Source organism: Uloborus diversus, chromosome 1 (assembly GCF_026930045.1).
Source record: "Uloborus diversus isolate 005 chromosome 1, Udiv.v.3.1, whole genome shotgun sequence".
Taxonomy (NCBI): Eukaryota; Metazoa; Arthropoda; class Arachnida; order Araneae; family Uloboridae; genus Uloborus; species Uloborus diversus.
In genome coordinates, this window is record NC_072731.1 from 167940676 (window position 1) to 167953514 (window position 12839).

Below are 12839 nucleotides of genomic sequence, written 5' to 3' on the forward strand. Positions count from 1 at the left end.
CAAAACATAAATCTCATGAAGCATATTTAAGTTTTTATATGCAGTAGAGTCTTGAAAATCCAAGGTAATTGGGGCTTGCCCCACATCGTAATACTGATAACTCAGATTATCCGAAAAATTCTATGGACTACATAAGGAGGTGTGCTGTTAACTTCCGTACGTAATGAAAAAGAATTATTGTCTCCTCTAAAAATTTATCACTCAAATATCAACATAAATTTATGTTTTAATTAACCCTAAATGATTTTTGATTAGTGCTTTTCTTGAAGTCTGCACGTACTTGTGTGTAAATTTTCAAGCAATCAAAAACTGTTCTTTGATCATCCTCAAATAAGTTTTGTCGTGACATTTGTTTCTATGAGTAAGCGTATGTACGTACCTCACATAATACAAAAACATTAGTCATAGAAGAATAAAATTTCGTGTATACACTTTGTACAGCGTCAAGTTTTGCATTTCCCTTTTAAATTGCAATCAGAAATTCCAAAGAGATCTGTTTGTTTGTCCCTTGAGGCAAAACAATGTTTTAATTTCAAGTAATTTCTTGTATCAACCTACTTCCTACTTTCTCCAAGGCATTTCTTAATCCATCTATAACAGTCAAAGAATATTTCATGTCACTTGGCAAGTGTTATTGACATAAACCTTTCAATTTTTTATTACTTTATTGTATATTCTTAGAGAAGTTCATGCAGCAAAATATTTCAATTTTCAGATTAAAACATTTGTCAGTCAAACGTTAACCTTAAAAAAAATATCAACAAAGCACCTCAGGTTAAGCAGGGGTGCCCACCCTAACTATTTGCAGAGGCACCCCTCCCCCCCCCCCCCACAAATCATGAGCCTTCACCCAAAAAGAGTGGAAAATAGTCACCGAAACACCCTCCCCCAACCCCCAAAAAGAAAAAAAATTTCAATGCCGCAGACAGCGCCATAACCCCCCTCCCCCTAGATGGACACCCCTGAATCAAATGGAACCTCGGACTTTTGAGACTGGCATCTTCGAGACTCTACTGTGTACACTTGTATTCCTATTGCTCCCCACTTACAAAGAAAACTTTCATTCATATCAAATGAGTTGAGCATTGTCCAATCCCCATTTTCTTCTCCCTAGCGTGTTGTTGGCATGTATTTAATAGAAACTCAACAGGGCAGTTACTTTAAGCTATTTTTACTTTTCCTTAGATATCTACTAATAGGAAAAGAATTTTTTTCTGCCAATTTACTTCTAGCATATAAATTTACTCATTATTTTAGTCCTTTTTTTTTCCCCCTTTCTCTATTTAAAAGTTTGTCAAAGCTTTCCTTTGCTAAGTTTTTGCGTGCCATTTATTAATTTTTAGCTAACAAAAATTCATTGTTCTTATTATACTTAACATTAACTTTTAAATCTTAAATAAAACCAACTACTCACTTTTATTACATTGAATTTATGGCTGTTTGTTCACATAGAATAGTAATCCAACAGAATGCAGAATATAAATTGTTATTACTTGCTCTATGTTAACTACCTGGAAATCCTGGCAAACCTCTGTCTCCAGGAACACCTTGGGAGCCTTGCGGTCCAGGTTTAACTTCTCCAGTTTCAATAATGATTCCAGGAAGGCCCTAAATTTATTCACATACATGAACATAATATGTATTGTAAAACAGAAAAAGATATTTTATCTTTATTTGACTTACATAAAATGGAACTTACAGGGGGACCTTGTGATCCTGGAAAGCCAGCTCGCCCTGGTTCTCCTTTAGGTCCCTGAAATTATTGAAATTTACTGCTGTAAAAAAACTACACTCAAATGAAGTAATTTTCAATAATTTAAATTTCAATAATAAACAGCTAAATAATGTTACCAAAATTTATACACTCTAAAAGTCTTTTTACAACACTGCAACTTTTTATAGGCTTTTAATAAGGATAAATACAAGTATTTACTATCTTAAAATGAGCACCCATCACAAATGGCTGAAATTAACCAGACAAAAGAAATGAAGAATTTAAAAAAAATTAAGACAATAATAAATTTTTAACTAAGATAAATATTTTTGGAACTTTTTAACAGTCCCGCAAAATGTCAGACAGAAACATTTCTCGATTCTTATATTAATAGTGAATTCATTTAAAGCAAAAAAAAGTCTCCAATAATTAAAATCCGTGTAATTAATTTAGTTTCATTTAAAACTAAACTGTGTAGCAACTCCAAAAATAACATTAACTTTAAGAAGAGAGCTTATAGCATTCAAAATGAATATAGATGAGAACTTTATGTTGTTTCAAGAGATTAAAGTATAGCAGTGGAAGTTAGAAGTTTGACAATATAAAGATTATTCTGGAAAAAATATCTGTAAACAATGAAAAACACAAATATTACTTACCATAAACCATTAGAACATTTTTATATACCTGGAATACTTTTAAATAAGACAGGGCATATTGTTTAAGACAGGATTGTAATGAAAAGTAAAATACCAAAAGATGAGAAGAAAAATTAATTTAAAAAGAAAAATTAATTTGCTAACTTGGAACAAGATATGAGCTCTGTTTGTAATTTAATTGAAAAATCTTTTTGTATCAAGTTTTTCATGTTCTATAACGATTTGCATAGCTTGTTGCAAAACACTGGAAAAACTTTTCAGAATAGTTTTCGTTATTTTTTCTGATATTTGTAACAGAAAAGTAAAAGCAGTTTAGAAATAGGCAAATCAAGAAACTGAAATGGTTTCCGGGACAAAATTTCTGCTAAACCACATTACAGAAAACAGAATAGGGTTCTTAAGTCCCAATCAGGTCAATCACTTCTTTGATATTTTCTAGGGGGAAGGGTTGCAAGGAGTATATACTGAATGCAAATTTCATTGGGCAGCAACAAAGACCACGAACATATTTACACCAAATTTTAATTGAAAATTATGTTTAAATTAAGCAAACTTAAAATTTACAATTCAATGAATGTATGTAAGTAAAGGTTGATTCAAGGAACAGTACAAAAGCAGAAGTATTTAACTCCACAGACTTACTCTTAATCCAACTCTGCCATCAGGTCCAAAGTGTCCAGGTTCACCTTTAAAACCTTTCTCTCCAGCCGATCCAGGAAAACCAGTTTTCCCTCTCTTACCCTGCATAAAAAAGTAAATCAATGAATTCTTTCTAAACAAAATACTTTTCTCGCTCTCCCTCTATACAGTATGTTCTTGTTTAACTTGAAAGACCTCTATTTTCGCAAATGTTATAGTCCTAGATGCAAACTTCTAATTGCAAAAATGGTCAAAATAAGGTGGCGAGTTAAGATATGAAAAGTTTGAAGCGGGAAAAAATTAATGAAACAATACGAGTCCCATATTAGCTTGACTAATAACACATAACCTTACAGTATAGAAAAGAATCGAAAGCGTTTTTCTACGTTCAAAAGGTCCAGATTAGAGATTAGCTATCGGAATGGGATAAAATTGTGGTCAAAAGTGAAGAGTTCTTCAATTGGTTTCTTTCCCATTTATTAGTAGAAGAAACCCTTTTTTATGTAAAAGTTAATTTTGTCAAAAGTATGATTGTTAATCATTGTTAAATTATTGTTCAAAAATAAACAAACCCTTATTTGAAAGTATTGTAGAGTTAAATTAAAAATCAAAAAAGTTGTCTTTTGATTTTAGTGCTGTCAGTCAATAATTTAAAATTGTGTTCATTAAATTTTGGTAATACCATCAAATTACCTACAAATTTATTGAATCTATAATTTTATCATACAAAGTTGTTTAATCATGCATTTTTAACCTACTCCGCTTAAGACATTGCTCCCGCTATGATGACTTTTTAGGAGAAACAAATTATCAAATAACCGAAATATGATAAAATCAAAAATACAAAATTTGAAAAAATTTAAAAAGGAGAAATACCAAATGTTGTGCCGCTGCACAACGCTTGACGTTCTCCTTTTACAGTCTTCTGGTGTTTGCCGATTCGCACGCCAGGGCACTCTTCTGTCGCAACACATGGCGCGCAACTCCACGTTTGTTACTTCTCCTTGCCTTATATTTCAAATGTTTCCGCTCCAGCGTTTACGTTTGGCAACACGTCACTCCTGTGGCGTTTGCTTATGTTTGGATCTTCGTTTGGAATTTTAATGGGTTTGTCTGTATTTTATTGATTTATTAGCTGTGTTTTCGTAAACAGCACATTGTATTCTATATTTTGATACCCTATTCGTGCTTTTCACCGTCCGGGAACTTAGTTTTTGCCCTTGTTTAACTGTCGTGTCCTTGTAACGGAACGCTTTGAATTTATGTTTTTATGTCTTCTTTTTTGTACTAAAATTGCATACAAGTATATAATTATGATTGTGGAATGTTAACAATGTATCTGTGCATGTTTTAGTTTATGTTTTATGTACGTAATTATGTGCAATATTTGTTAATCTAGATTTTTATGTATGGACCACGTGTTTTCGAATATCCGTAATATTTTACATTTTAGTTATGTTCCCATCCCGGCACGTTGTTCTATTTCGGGCCTGAGGTCTATTTTATCATTCCCGTTCGATGGGCTGTTATTCTGTTTTTCCCGGCGGTGTTTTAATTATGTTTATCTTTGTTTTCATCATACGTTTCCGTTAAATTTTCATGCTCTTGGCGCCGTTTTCCTTGGCGAGCTTTTGGCAGGTTTATCGAATGGGGAAGGAGTTCTGCTCATTGCGACTCTGGACCTGTTCCGTTTCATTGTGGAGGTTGCGCTAGGTTGCCATGTGGTGTATTTAAAGATTGTTTTCGTCGCCTAATTGGCATATTTCTTGCAGTCGCAGTGGTATGCGGATCTCGGATCGTGCGGTGTCAACGATGATTGTTTAAATATGGACCCGGGACGAGTCCGTTCGTCAATGTGAAGAAGTCTGAAATGCCCCGCTGAGAATTGGGTGTCAGGCGTAGCGTCGAGTGTCCGTGGATCATGGTGAGTTGTTGATTTTAACGGGTGCTCCATCATTCACCCGATCGCCTAGGTTATGCCACGACCTCTAATAATACCGCTATTGTTCACGAGCCAGTATAACCAAACATGCCATTGAGTAAACATATGAATGTTATTCTATAGTATAAGATTTTGATATATATATATGTGGAATAAAAAAAAATGATACATATACTTTGATACAATGTTATTACTTGAACACACGCAACACTATATGTGGTGCCGTCGACCAGTGCCTTGAGCATTAAGAAAATAAGGATGGAGCACTCACTCTTTTAATTTTATGAATATTGTTGATTCCAAAATTTTTATGAAATAATATATTGGACATTTGAAAGAATGTGAAGAAAATTTTATTGAAATTGGATAATCAGTAATTTACTATCCCTTATGGTAATATTACAATGTTTTGTTTTATGCTATTGAAATGCAAGATCTTCAGTGTAAGATATCATTGTATATGATATTATTACACCCTTGTTTAATTCATATTTATATTATATTAAGTCCATGACACCTTACTGATTTATTTGACACATATCCTCAAAACAGTTGATCAAATTTTTTAATCATGGGAAGGCAAACAAATACTGTACAACATAATCAAAGCATGAGCACTCCTAGGAACAAAAACATGTCATTTATAATTAATATATCTGATTTTGATGGTGATCCTAGTGAAGTAAACTTTTTTGCTGATCAAATCTCAGACTTGGCAACATTAAATGAGTGGTCGGATCACAAAGCATGCTTATATTTAAAATCTAAGTTAAAGGGAGATGCTCTTAAGTATGTTATTAATTCTCCACATCTCAAACAGGAGAAATCATTCAAAACCATATTGCACGAATTACAGAAATTTTTCTCTATAGAGAATAAGAAAATTTCTCTTCAGGAATTTAATTCAATTGCCTACACTCCTGGTGAATCTTTTCGTGCATTAGCCCACAAAATCACAACAAATGCATCACTTCTTTATAATGTTACAAATGAAGCCGCTTTGAGTGAAATTCTGTATCATAAGTTCATCTCAGCTATACCTGAAAACTACAGATTTCATATATTATCTGATAATATTACTGATTTTCAGAAGGCAGTAGATAAAGCTGAACATTTGCACTCTGTTATGCACCAAGCAAATGCCTTTGCCCCTCAAATTCAAAATGAGAAAATTCATGCACTACAGATGAGAATTGATGAATTATCAAAATTGTTAGTGGATAGAGCACCTCATAACACATTACGTGCAAATCAGAATTTACAGTCTGGCTCTCAAACACAAGGTGAGGCGAATTGTTGTTGCACATCTCAAAATCATATCCAACACCAAATGCACAATGTTTATGCTCAAGATAACGATACTCGGTCACATTATAGTACACAATCTCACAATTTGAGAAATTCATTCACTCGAAAAAGACATGGTGGAAGAACATATAATAGGTCTTGGAATAATCGAGAGCAGTTTAATCAAAGGTATTGTTCTTTTTGTAAGTCAAGTACACATAGTTATAAATCTTGTTTCAAAAGAAACCGACAGGGTAATTATCAACATCAGCCGTATAATTTCAATCGGTCTCATGGTAGTAGTTCTCGATCCCACAATCCGTCATCTCGATACCAGTCTAACAACTATGATCGTAACCAAAGAGGTTATCTCCTGGACTTACGCCATCAAAATAATCCAAATTTTGAACCTCTTGGTTCTCGTCCACAGCATAAACAAGATTTTTCGGAAAACTAGAGGCTAGGACGAACTGTGCAGGAAGCTCGTCCTATTCACTTAGCCCATCTGCTCCTATCTTTGTCCCTTCACAGTCATTGTCAATTGTTAAGAATACTCCCGAAATTGTAATTACCAATGAGGACTGTCACGAAAATGTCTCACAGACTAATGACAACATCAAGTCTTCTTCGGCACCTTTTACACATGAGCAAGAACTCATCTTTTCTGTTAATTGAAATACTGTTCAACTTCCTTATGTTCTGGTAAACATGGCACCTAATACAGATCTGGTCTTCTTATATGATTGTGGTTCAACTTTGAGTCTCATTAGTGAAAAGGTGTTTAGGTCATTAAAACCTGTGTTAAAATACAAATTTGTAGCACGAAATGTGCAAATTTCGACAATTAACTCCAAAATTAAATTCAAAGGATGCATTCAAGTCTCTTTTAAGTTGCAAAACTTATTTTTTAAACACCTCCTGTACTTGATAGACTTCCCAGATAATTATTCTTGTGTAGGCCTTCTTGGCTATGACTTCCAGAAAAAGTTTGCTGTCACTTTAGATCCTGCTGAAAACTCCATTCGAGTTAAAAATAAGCTTATTCCTTTGTTCCAACCCGGTTCCCATTCCCCAAGTTCCAATGAACATATTGAGAAAAATGAAAATGACGTACAACACAATAATAATGAAATTTTACATAATGTGAAGGAGAATTCCACTACCGGTGACAATGTAAACTCAAGCATACAGGTCAAGTTACGACAAAAGGCAACTATTGAACCTGGTCAGGAAACGTATGTACTTGTTGGCTATGATGATAAACACAATAAGAAATTAAATGATCAAATTTTATTCTCTCCATCTCTGACAAATCACATTGTATCACATGATATAATTGTTGACAGAAGTTTGTTGTCCAACTCAAACAATAATTTTTATATTTACATTAAAAATTCTTCGTCATCTGAAATTCACATGAACAAAAATACAAAAGTGGGTTATATTACTAATATTGAGGATATCATGGAACAAAATATGCCCCAGTCACATGAATTTGTAAATTTCATCCAAGCATCTTCCGAGGTCCTTGATCTAAGACAACGTGAGTTTAGTCTACAGGACTTCAATATTGACCATTTGTCACCATCTGAAAAACATGATCTGTCTGAACTTTTAACTGAAAATTTTCAAGTCTTCAGTAAATCTCTGGCTGCCATCGGAGAGTCAGATGCCATCGTACCAAAATTGGACTTCATACACAATTTCCCCACCAAACAAATTCCATATCCCATTCCTCATGCTCTGCTGGCTGAAGCCAAGAAGCAACTTGATGAGATGGTGGAGGCTAAAATAATACGGAAGGGAATGTCCCAGTGGGCTTCTCCAATAGTTATGATAAAAAAAAATGTAATGATCCCTCTCAACCACAAAAGTATAGGATGGCGCTTGACCTTCGCCTCATCAACTCATTGTTGACTTTAACACCGTACCCTATACCAAAAATACAGGATATTATTTCTTCATTGGCCAAATACGAATACTTTACGACCCTTGATTTACACCAGGCATACCATCAGATTGTGTTACCCCCCGAGTACCATGACAAGATTGCTGCTACCACTCCCTTTGGCGTTTATTTATACCAAAAATTACCATTCGGACTCCTCTCATCTTCCGCTTATTTTCAACAGTTTGTTGAAACGTTAATTGCTGAAACTGGCCTCGACTCTTTGGTGGCTTATCAGGATGATATTTTGATCCCTTCATCATCGTACCAAGAAACAAGAGAAAAACTTGCTAAACTGTTTGATATTCTCAAAAAACACAATGTGACACTCAGTGCTTCAAAATGCATATTCCATCAGAAGAACATAAATTACTTAGGCTTCAATATTTCCCAGAATGTTGTTCAACCCATTACATCAAATATTTCGAAAATAACTACTTTTCCCGCTCCAAAAACAAAGCGTCAACTAAAGAGATTTCTGGGTGTGTGCAATTTTTATCGATCACTGATACCTATGTACGCTGATCGTGCATATAATTTAAACAAGTTAACATCTGTAAAAGCAAAATTTATATGGACACCCGACCATCAAAATAATTTTCTCGCTCTCCAAAATATATTTCTATCAAAACCATTTTTAATCACTCCAGATTTTAATCAGGACTTTTTTCTAAACACAGATGCATCAAAAATTGCTGTAAGTGCTATTTTAATGCAGAAAAGGAATGGCACACTTTTCCCCATTTCCTTCTTTTCAAAGGCATTGTCGAAGTCAGAGTCTCGCTACCCGGCGATAAAATTGGAGTTATTTGCAATCATTAAAGGGATCCAAGCCTTTAAATACTATCTGTATGGCAAAAGATTCAAGATTGTGAGTGATGCAAAGTCTATCGACCACTATAAAAAAATTTCCAACCCCGCAGACATAGTCACCAGGTGGTTGTTATATTTGTCTCAATACCAGTACGATTTTTATCCGATTCCAGGTGTGGAGAATTTACTAGCAGACATGTTCTCAAGGATGCCTTTTAGCGATGCAAACATGATCTCCTTAAAGAACGGTATCAACGTTCTTAATGATGAGCATGCTTTTCCCCACATTGCTTCCTCCCTTGATATTGTTCAGGAATCACATCAGAATCACCTCATTGAAGCTAATAGAGTTCAGTCTTACTCATCGTCTACCAATGCTTTAGAAACACATCAAGTTAATAACCAAGAAGTTTTACCCGGTGATCATATTTTTGAGAATAATTTATATGACAGAAGGTCTCCATATGTGAATCATTGTAATACTAACACCATTAACCAGTTAAATTCTGTTCAGAATGAATATGATAACCAGATCTCCCGGTATGTACAAAATCAGAATATGCCATCTCATGGATGTGTTAATGAAGGTTTATATAACCAAAACAAAGGTGTATTATATCAAAACATGTGTACAAATGAAGATATAATAAATGTCACACAGAATCATGATAATGAAGGACATAATAATGTTTCTATGAATAATGATGGTCATAATTTTCATGAATATGAAAAAATTTTTGCTCTTTTGGCAAATGTGACACAAGATGATCCTGAAAATGAAATATCTGACACCACCTTTTTGAAACATCAACTACAAGATATAATTTTAGGTGACACTTACAATAAAATCATGAGTAAGAAAAGCACAAAGCCATGTTACGTCATACACCCTGACTCAAAACTTCTATATTATGTCTCTAAACCTGATAACAATGATGAGGCTGAGAATTTTAAAATCATGGTTCCAACAACGTTAAAACATAAGGTTCTAAAAATTGCTCACATCTCTCATCTTGGATTAAAAAAAACATATCAGGCCTTACAAAGGAAATATTTTTGGAACGGGATGTACAGAGATACAGCAAATTTTGTCGCAAGCTGCGAAACATGCAACTTAAATAAACATCACGTTATCAGCCAAGCCCCTTACCAGCAAGCAGAGGTATGCAAATATCCCGGTCAGGTAATTTCATGCGACCTTATCGGCCCATTTACAAATTCAAAGTATATTCTTACAGTAATTGATCATTTCTCCCGCCACCTTGAATTGTACACATTATCCACTATTTCCGAGAACGCTATTCTAGATAAAATTTTCTTATATATCTCTACGTTTGGTAGACCACAAGTAATCCTCACTGATAATGGCCGTCAGTTCGTATCCAATGCTGTGCAGTTCTTTAATAAGAAATTAGGTATTTATCAGACATTCATTTCCCCTTACCACGCGTCTGCCAATGGAATCTCAGAGCGCATCAACAAGTCCATAAAAACATGTATTTCTGCATTAATGCAACAAGGACACTCATTTGATTACGCTGCCCATATTCACAAGAATCTCTATAACAACTGTCTCCATTCATCAACAAAGTTTTCTCCGAACCTGGTGCACTTTGGGAGACCTATGTCAACCTTTTTTGATACCATTCAGGACCAGGTGATTCTCCCTCACTTCAATTCAATAACATTGTCTAGAATTGCTCAGGACTTGGAAAAAGTGTATAATCAAGTTTATAAGAACATCCTCGAATCAAAGAATCAACTGTGTATCAATCAAAAAAATGCAAAGTTACGCGACTTTGCTGTTGGAGATATTGTTTACCTTATGTATGACATAAAGCTCAAGAAAAAATTTACCGGTCCATATATTATAAGAAAAATTAATTCTAAGGTGACTGTATATATTCAAAAGCTTGAAGAGCCATTATCCCGTCTTTTGCTAATTCACGTCAACCGGTTACACCTATCTCCGCCTAGGCTATCATATCTTAAATCATCTGATCCTGTTAACATCACACCGTCTCGTCTTGTCAGCAACACTCCTCATAATATATCTATTTTACCCAATTGTCATTCATACAATCTACGCGTAAGAAAGTAATTTCTCCATTCTCATATGTGTATTTTCTCCTCGTCATGCTTCTGATGTCTGCGATCCAACTGTGACCACCCTGGTTGAAGGCGCCTCAACTAGATAGATATCTGTTTCGGAATGCTGGTCGTTCTCTCTCATATCTCCCAAATCACTCCTTGGCTCACAGCATTCAGGTGCCTGACTGATGACAACTTATGCGTATCCTTTTAATGCATGTATGTGACAGACATAGTTACTTATTTGTATATTTGTTATAATTATTTACTCCATCTCTTTAATGTATGGCAACATATTCGGTTGTTATCACCTGATTATAGCTTTGTATCCAAATGTGGTTCACGATGATTATGCCTATTGTTATCCTCTGTCTGTTACATACAATAATGCGCCGACCTGGTTTGTTTTTTTTTTAGATGCTATGTAAAATTAATATCTCCTGTATTCAAGCTACTATGAACTTTTCATCCAACCGCTATCATGGCAATGATGCCTCTGTACCTCTTCCTTGCTGCAATGTTAACGTTCTGCATGAGTCAATTTTGTTTTTCTTTTGCATATTTGGTCTTTCCTTTACAATTGTCCTTGTGGCAGTTATCCCGGATCAATTTTTGATGTGTAACATATTAAGCGTGACATGCACATACACCTTCATACTTGAAATCTTGTATGTGAACAAAAAAAAAAAAGAGGGAATGGTTTGGAAACATATCCCAGTATTGGCTGGTACTTGATAGGTGCACATATCAAGCACTTAAGCCGTTTTATTCCCTTTGAGTGTGGATCCTCAACTCTAGGGAAAACTACCTGATTTGACATTCAAACTTGACATTTACACATAACCGGTTACATTTGTCATAAGATATTACCTTTTATCTCTGATTAGATTTGTTGTTGTTGAAATAATGATCTGTCATTTGTAACATACTGCATGTCGTGATTGGATTTTAATTGGAATTTAAAATCTTTCTTCATAACAGGGGTTAAATAAGATTGGTATGTAACAGGAGTCGGATCCGATACATAAATGTCACTTTATCTTGTCATATGGTCTTGTATGTGACAGATTTATGCCGGTTTTTTTTATGAAATATACGTATAGTGAATGAATTTAAATAATTTGAGAAATACTTGCTATAAAAAGAAATTGGTTGTGAAATTAAATTTAACATGTTGATTGAAAATATTAATTTGACTTAAGCTTGGATCAATTAACTGATTGTATTAAATCTGTTCTGGCGATTTGAATGATTCGATTTGCCTAATTGATAGTCAATGAAAGACAGTTGAATTGTAATTATCAATGTTAATTTTTGGTAATGTGAATATAAATAAGAAATGATAGTGCATGTACGAGCTCATGTAAATAGAAATATAATATCGTTGTATTTGATAGGTTGTCAAAAAAAAAAAAAAAAAACAAAGAGATGTGATAAAGCACGTAATCTTATGGCACTTTATGTATGAAAATCTAAATGCGTGACTTAATGATAATTCCATGTCACTACAATGAAGTACAAGTGATCGAATGAATTTTCAACCTCGGAATGTTGTTTTGATATGTGCAAATAGTGAGAATTTTTTTTTTTTTGATGGTTGATTGGTTATGTTATAAATTTGATAAAATATCATTAATGTGGGTTTGTGTGAAAATGAAGATAATGTTCACAATGCTTGGTTTCATTTTATTAGTTATATACATTATTGTTACAAATTCTGTAAATAGTAATTATTGTAGTAACGTA

General features: G+C 34.1%; 1 protein-coding gene across 1 annotated transcript in view; it reads right to left on the reverse strand.

Annotated features, from left to right (window-relative positions):
- LOC129216967 (collagen alpha-2(IV) chain-like) overlaps positions 1-12839 on the reverse strand; it is a 242234-nt gene that overhangs the window by 129878 nt on the left and 99517 nt on the right. Inside the window, exons 13-15 of the mRNA XM_054851193.1 lie at positions 3016-3114; positions 1700-1753; positions 1512-1608 (exon numbers count right to left, since the gene is read on the reverse strand). Of these exons, the coding sequence (XP_054707168.1) occupies positions 1512-1608; positions 1700-1753; positions 3016-3114 (250 nt within the window). The remainder of the gene's footprint in view (positions 1-1511; positions 1609-1699; positions 1754-3015; positions 3115-12839) is intronic.